This window comes from Chelonoidis abingdonii, chromosome 26 (genome assembly GCF_003597395.2).
Source record: "Chelonoidis abingdonii isolate Lonesome George chromosome 26, CheloAbing_2.0, whole genome shotgun sequence".
Classification (NCBI taxonomy): Eukaryota; Metazoa; Chordata; order Testudines; family Testudinidae; genus Chelonoidis; species Chelonoidis abingdonii.
The window spans coordinates 311,613-318,515 of NC_133794.1; the positions used below are offsets into that span (position 1 = coordinate 311,613).

At 48.2% G+C, this 6,903-nt stretch overlaps 1 protein-coding gene across 1 annotated transcript; it reads left to right on the forward strand.

Moving 5' to 3' along the window:
• Positions 1–987: 987 nt before the first annotated feature.
• LOC116824781 (IgGFc-binding protein-like) lies at positions 988–6,876 on the forward strand. Its single transcript, XM_075061031.1, has 6 exons — positions 988–2,196; positions 3,873–3,949; positions 4,534–4,623; positions 5,257–5,440; positions 6,340–6,459; positions 6,785–6,876. The coding sequence occupies exons 1-6, from the start codon at positions 1,155–1,157 to the stop codon at positions 6,874–6,876; spliced, it is 1,605 nt and encodes a 534-aa protein (XP_074917132.1). The 5' UTR covers positions 988–1,154.
• The last annotated feature ends 27 nt before the right edge of the window (positions 6,877–6,903 follow it).

Here is a 6,903-nt window from a genome sequence, read left to right on the forward strand (position 1 = left end):
AGGGTTCATGCTAGCTTCTCAGTTTTTGAACGCTAAGGTTCAAATCTGAGTAGGAAGCTATGACAGGCCCTATATAACTAAAAGGGAAATAAAGGAAACTTATTACATGAAAATTTTATTTAACTTTTTTAAATTGTACTTTTATTCTGTTTCTTATGTGTGTTTAATAAAAGGTTCTCTCTCTCTCTCTCGTTGTGTATATATATATTTAACAGGGGTGGTTGCAACAAGAGAAGGTGCCAGTGATAACTTGACACAAGACCCCAAACCACTCTTAGGTGTTTAATGTTGTAACAGTACAAAAGGGTTTTATTATCACCTCAGCCCAATAGACCCAAGGCACCTACCCTTAACACACCAGACTAAAGTTCTTTTCCCAGCGCTAGGAAGGGTTGTAGGTTTTAATGATTAGAGCACAAGAGACTGAGAGTCAGGAAACCTGGGTTCTATTCTTAGTTCTACTGCTGATTTGTGGGTCACTTTGAGCAAGTTCCTAACCCTCTCTGTGCCTTAGTTTCCCCCTCAGTGGAATGGGGACAGTAATATTGACCCATCTCCTGGTGGGACTGAGAATTATTTAATGTCTGTCTGTAAAGTGTTTTGAGCTTAGACAGGAGGTGCTAGGGACGGGAGAACAATTATTCTATTATACAGATCAGGGACAATCATGGTGTTCTGATCCAGACTGGAACGTTCCTGAAGTTGTGTTTGGTTCCAAGGTCTTTGCTGGCTTCTAAGATGTCGAAGTTGTGCTTTTTAATTATGTAAAATAATGTTTATTATTGATAAAAATTATTTTCATTTAGATTAAAAATATAATGGGGAAAATTTCTAGCTGCATTAAGATTTTCAAGCACCTTTTCTTTTTTAGTACGCCTTAATTTTTGGCCTGAACAAAGTTGATCTAGACCCTTTCACTCTCTTCACCTCTCTCCACCACCAATGTTTTATTGCTATTTTCCCTTTCAGGCACATGTCAGACTGAGACTCTGGGAAGAGAATTCATCACCTCCTACATGGATGGATGAGTGTGGGAACTCTAGTCAATTTGAAGTGCAAATTAGTGGCTACTTTACCTTCACTTCAGTGTGCGTTTCCATCTCCAATTACACGGGTGACGGGACAAAGTTTGAGAAGAAGATTATCAGGGCGAGATGGTGCGGGTCAGGCTACCAGACTCAGTGGGAATTAAGGGCTCTACCAAGTTCCCCAAAGTGGTCCTAGTCAAGGCTGACAAAGACATCTCAGTAGTGTCTGTCAAAAACAAACATGTGATCCCTGAGACCACTGTGCTGTATCCTGTCTCCAGCTTGGGAAATGAACACTACATAGTGACTCCCTCCACACAATCCTTAGATAGTTACCCAGAGTTCTCTGTTATGATGTACAAAGACTGCAACTCTATGGAAGTCCACGTGAAAGGCAAGTTACATTACCTAACACAGGTCTCTTCCACTGGCAACAAATTGGAAATTAAGCTCCGTCCTTTCGAAGGCTACCAGTTTCAAGGCATAGCAGATCTGTCTGGCACCAGGATTGTCTCAGAAAAGCCAGTGGCTGTCTTGGTTGGCCAAGGGTGTTTTTGTAATAACACAAAATGCAACCATGTCATTGAGCAGCTCCTACCAGTTTGCAGCTGGGGTACAACATACATCATTCCTCCCTTACCCTGGCAGATAGTAGATGAAATAGTCTATATCACTGCTTCCCAGAGCACAACTGTGTTGTATCAGCTAGGGGAACAGCCAGAGACTGTTACTCTAGCAGGAGGCAGTGTACTCCAGTGTCCTCTCAAGCCCTCGATCCCAGTCTACATCTCTGCTAATGTGAGCATCCAAGTGGTGTTCTACAGCGTGGGCGCAGCTGTCCCTAATTCCTCCCATGCCTTCCTGATGAATATTCCAGATGTTGCCAGTTACTGCCGGATGTATTCAATAAATACCCAGGAAGGCTTCGAGAACTTTGCCTTGATGGTAGCCAATATTTCTGAGTCTAGTGCCATCATCCTAGACAATCAGGCTCTAAGTGATGTGGTGTGGAACCGAGTCGCTGGCACTGATTTCTTTTGGGGCATGTGTACACTTGGACCTGCCATCAGCTCCCATGCCATGGAACATCCCAGCTCTCCATTTGTGCTCCTGAGTGTTGGCACTGCCACCATGGACAGTTATGGGATTCCGGGTTCCTGCAGGAAGAGTGAGTAGCATGGGTTTTAAATCTACTTTGACCACAGTTTGTGTCCATGCTGCAAAGAAAACAGTGTTACAACCAGGGAGGCAACCATGGGCCTGGTGTAAAGTCTTTTGATTTTGATGGGGCTCCATTGAATTACACCAGCTGAGAATTTGTCCCAACACGCCATCCTAGGCCACCCCTAGCCACAGTTGCTCAGGCTATGTCCATAGTACAGAAGCTGCAGCAGCACAGCTACAGCGCTGCAGCTGTGCCTCTGTAGCACTCTAGTGTAGACACTTGGTACAGCGATGGAAGGGGTTTTTCTGTCACTGTAGTTAATCCACCCTGCTCAGAGGTGGTATCTAGGTTGAGGGAAGAATTCTTCTGTCAACCTAGTAGTGTCAACGCTGGACTTAGGACGCTTTAACTACGTCTTTCAGGGGCATGAATATTTCACACCTCTAAGTGACATAGCCTGATCTACCTAAGTTTTAGGCGTAGTCCAGGCCTAAGATTGTGCCTGTGTTGCTAGCTGCACCGAACTAGTTTCAGCCCAGCTCATGCAGTTACGCAGATGCTCGCCAGCTGTTCTAAATTGGTTTAAGAACTGTTGCACTTTTCCTCCTACACTTGGTTGTAATGCCCGCTGGGTACCCAAGAGAATGTTGTGTCTGATTCTCACTTATGCCACTCCTGTGCTGGCGGCGGGGGATAGAAAGGGTGGAGGAAAAGGTAGTTTTAAGCCACCTTTGTGCGCTATGCATTCTGGGACCATGCAGGGCTGCTGAAATGTACCCTCTGCTTCTCATAGCCCCTGAGAACCAGGAAGTAGCTGTAGCATTGCGCATTCTGACCACATCCTTGATCAGCCTTGCATATGAAGCCAAGATCATGTAAAGGCCCATAAGCCAGCCTAAGCCGCAGCGTAGGTAACATTAGGTCAACAGAAGAATTCTTGTCTTGTCCTAGTTACCACCCCTCAGAGATGGGTTTAGTACAGCAATGGAGGAACCCTTCCAGCACTGTAGTCAGTGTCTCCACTACAGTGACACAACTGCAGCTGCAGCACTTTAGCATTTCTAGTGTAGACATGCCTTGATGAGACTCAGGTCATTAAAAGTACAATAGCAGGATTAGAATAGTTCTGGGGAAGGGAAATTTCTTGACTATAGATGTAACAACAGTCATCTATCACCAAGGATCAAACCCAGATCTTTGCAACTGCATGACCTACTACAGTTTGAGCTAAGGGATGAACTCCCATAGCTAGGAGCTGTAGCAGAACCAGATCTGTGGTGGACCATCCCCTAGAGGACACATAACACACACTGATCAATGAGATACACAGGCAAAGCTTAAGTGGGTATTGACCAGGTGATGTTTGGACACACACCAGGCTTTCAGGGCCGAATGTATTGCTAACTGATTACAGACTCAGTTGAAAGTTGTCAGATAAACAGGGCTTAAGGGATCAATGGAGTTGAAGGGAGAAAACACCTGCTAGTAGGAAGAAAGGATGGCCCTTTGGTTGCCTAACCTGAGAGTTTAAAGGGTCCTGATTGTCAGAGGGTGAGTGCTCAGCAGTTTTGAAAGTCAGGGCCCTATAAAGAGATCTCAGATTACAAGACACTTTTGAAAACTTTAGCCCTGCAGATGTTGACCTGATGTAATTGTCCTGCCTCTCTTTCTGTTGCTAGATGTTACCTTTAAATGCCAGACTGCGACTCTACAGATAAAAGAGCAGCTGGAGATGTGCAAAGATGTATTTCTGCAGGTACGTTGAAAGGGTTTATTTGGGCTTAGAGGGTTTTCACAAAGAGTACACAGAAAACTTTGAGCCTGAGGATTCTCTGCTTGTCCAGGGTTTACCACTGACTGCAGTGGGAGCAGAATCAGTGGAACTTCTGGAAACTTGACCATATCATGCTTAGGTGTGTGACACTCCCACTGTACATCAGAGTTCTGCAGTTAAGACATCAGCCAGAGATACAGGAAGTCAGAGTTCAGTTCCCATCTCTGCCCCAGACTCACTGTGTGGCTTTGGGCAATTTGCTCAGTCACTCTGTGCATCGGTTCCCCACTTGTAGAAGGAGGATAATAATCCTTACTAAACCCTCGTGAGGAAGGGAAGGAGAAATTCATTAATATACATGAAAGCTTCAATACTATGTGAAATATCAGCATGTCTGTGGACTTCACCACACTTAGCCTTCACATGTCTTAATATGTAGGCATTCCAGTGGGACGGCCAGCCAGCCATAGGTCAAAGCAAGAGCACTCTGCAGAACCATTAACCTTAATTTTGGGTGGCGTTTCCATGCTTGCAGAAATAACCCGTTTTCTCTGATTGCTCTGCAGGGCAGCAAGAGTGAATTTTGCTCCTTCATGAATTCAACTTTAGTGAATTTGGAGACCATGTGTGCAGAGGACAGAGCAGTATCGCTGGAGGTCAGAGATTCAACCCCTACATGTGTGGGCTGTCTATGACCAAATGCCCTGAGCACTGGAATAGCAGTCTCACTTTAGGGAAATTAAACAGGAGTACTTGTGGCGCTTTAGAGTCTAATAAATTTATTTGAGCATAAGCCTTTGTGGGCTACAGCTCTCTTCATCAGATGCATAGAATTGTAGCTGCTCTTCAGAAAAGGGCTGTGTGTGTGCACGCATGTGCACGCTGTCTAGCTTAAATGGCAGGGGATCTGGGTTTTGTCCCTACTGGTCCTAGGAAGATCCAGATTCCTTCTGGGGGCAACACAGAGAGAACCTAGATGGCTGCTGATTTGCTGCAATGGTCTCTGGCACCTACACTGGAGGGACCAGGGATGAGGAGTGAATGACACAGGGTGTTAGTTCTGCCCTGGCTTCAGGTTACTGTGGAGTCCTGAGCAAGCCTCAGCAGAGTCACTCGCTCCGTAAAGGGCTCCCTCTTTGAGAATGCTGCAGTCCCTTTGAGTGGGGGAGGTCACTATGAACCCATATGTCCCTAAGAGGGTCATTGTTCCCCGGGGAGTCTGAAGAATGTGGCTCATGAACCACTGAAATCCTCCCTCCTTCTCAGGGTGTTTCCTTTCCCAATCCCAGGAAGTTGCTCGTCCCTTTGGTTCCTTCCTGAATAGCTCCACCCTCAGTGCTGGTGGGAAGGAGAGCAAGGGGGAGGTGTCCTCTGCCGTGACGTTCCTCCTGCAGAGTGTGGAATTGGCTGCACTGACAGCTGCTTTGAAGTCTCCGGAGTATAGGACCCAGACCGTGACAACAGAGTCCATGGGTGAGGAGGATGGGAAGCTCCCACATCACCTCGTGGTGGCTGTGAGATAGGGGGTTATACTCTTTTCAGTGCAGAACACCACTGCAGCCTCGCTGCCCCTCTCTCAGAGTTTATAACCCAGCCCTGGGCGGCTGGTGAATGAGCCACTGAGAGAGGCTAACCATTGAAAGGCTAGCCCTCTGCCCCTCCCTCTGTGCCAAAGGCCCCACCCCTCCACTTCCACCCCCACTCTTCCGCTGGAGCCCAGAGCAACCTGCCCCCCACCTTCCCCATGGTATCCCAGCCCTGGAGCACCGGGCAACCGGAGCATCCGCAACTCCAGCGCACCCAGCCCTGGGCCTTCTGAGTGCTGGCCCCAGCCTGCCTGCCCAAGCCTCTCAGCCGTGGAAGAGTGGGAAGGGAACTGGAAGCAGGCAGGAGAGGATCTGGGGACGGAGCATTAGCAGGTCCATGCCAGGCTGTTTGGGGAGGCACAGCCTTTCCCGGCCTATGCTACCTGCCACCCATAAACCCAGCCCTGGGGCTTTGCAGCAATAGCAGCTGCCTGAGAGGGTTTTAAAAGCACTGCCAATCTCCTGTCACCACAGGCAGCTGCCATTGTTTCCTCCTTTCACTCTCTGCCCCAGCAATACCCCATCTTGCTGCTTCCCCTGCTAAAGCACAGAGGTGAGGCAGCAGGGAGAAGTTGCCTTGTGCCTCTTGGCACAGTGACACCTTCATGGGGACACAGGAACGATGGATCATAGGAGGTCAGCCAGAGGGGCTCAGGGAAGCACAGAGAAATGGAGGTGAGGAGAAAGGGGGAGGGGCTGGTGTGATTCACAGATAGTGGAGCTCCAAACCTGCCTTGCCCAAGAGAAATGGCAAAGCCCAAGAGGCTTTGCCATTTCCCTCCCCAGCTATCGAGACGCTCCTCGTTGTCCCGACTGCAGGTCCCTTTGATGAGGTCTTCAGGCTGAGGGCTCAGGAGGAGACAATGGACATTCAGTGCAATACAGTCACCAGAGCACCCACAGAAGGTACCATCTCGATGCTTCGCAGGCACTCGCCTCTGTTACTAGAGACCAAACCCCAGTCCTGGTTCTCCCTTTCCCCTCGCCCCAGGCTGGCTTGCTCACCTCTGTTATCCTGACACTAGTGTGGACCTTGTTGGCTGAGACAGTGTTTCTCAGGCCATTGAGCTCTGCAGAACCCTTCATTCCTGGTTGTCCCTCAGCATGAAAACCAAGCAATGGGAGGGGCAGGGAGGAGAGAGAAGCTTTGATGGGCATGTGAATTGGTCCAGAGAATGGAAAGCTCAGAAACCTGTTGACCCAACACATGATGTCCTGATGATGAGCCCAGCTAGACCCCAGGTTGACATGCATGTCTTCCGGGAATGGAACCAGGATGATATTTACCAGTTTTACTCCAATTTGCAGGCCAGCATGACCTGACTGGGACTGGCTCTTAATTCTTCAGCA

Excerpts from the sequence above, each read along its gene's own strand:
- LOC116824781 (XM_075061031.1), top strand. The coding sequence starts at position 1,155 with ATGGTGCGGGTCAGGCTACCAGACTCAGTGGGAATTAAGGGCTCTACC. Across the intron at positions 2,197-3,872 it reads TCCGGGTTCCTGCAGGAAGA|ATGTTACCTTTAAATGCCAG; the intron begins GTGAGTAGCATG and ends TTCTGTTGCTAG. Across the intron at positions 4,624-5,256 it reads ACAGAGCAGTATCGCTGGAG|GAAGTTGCTCGTCCCTTTGG; the intron begins GTCAGAGATTCA and ends TCCCAATCCCAG.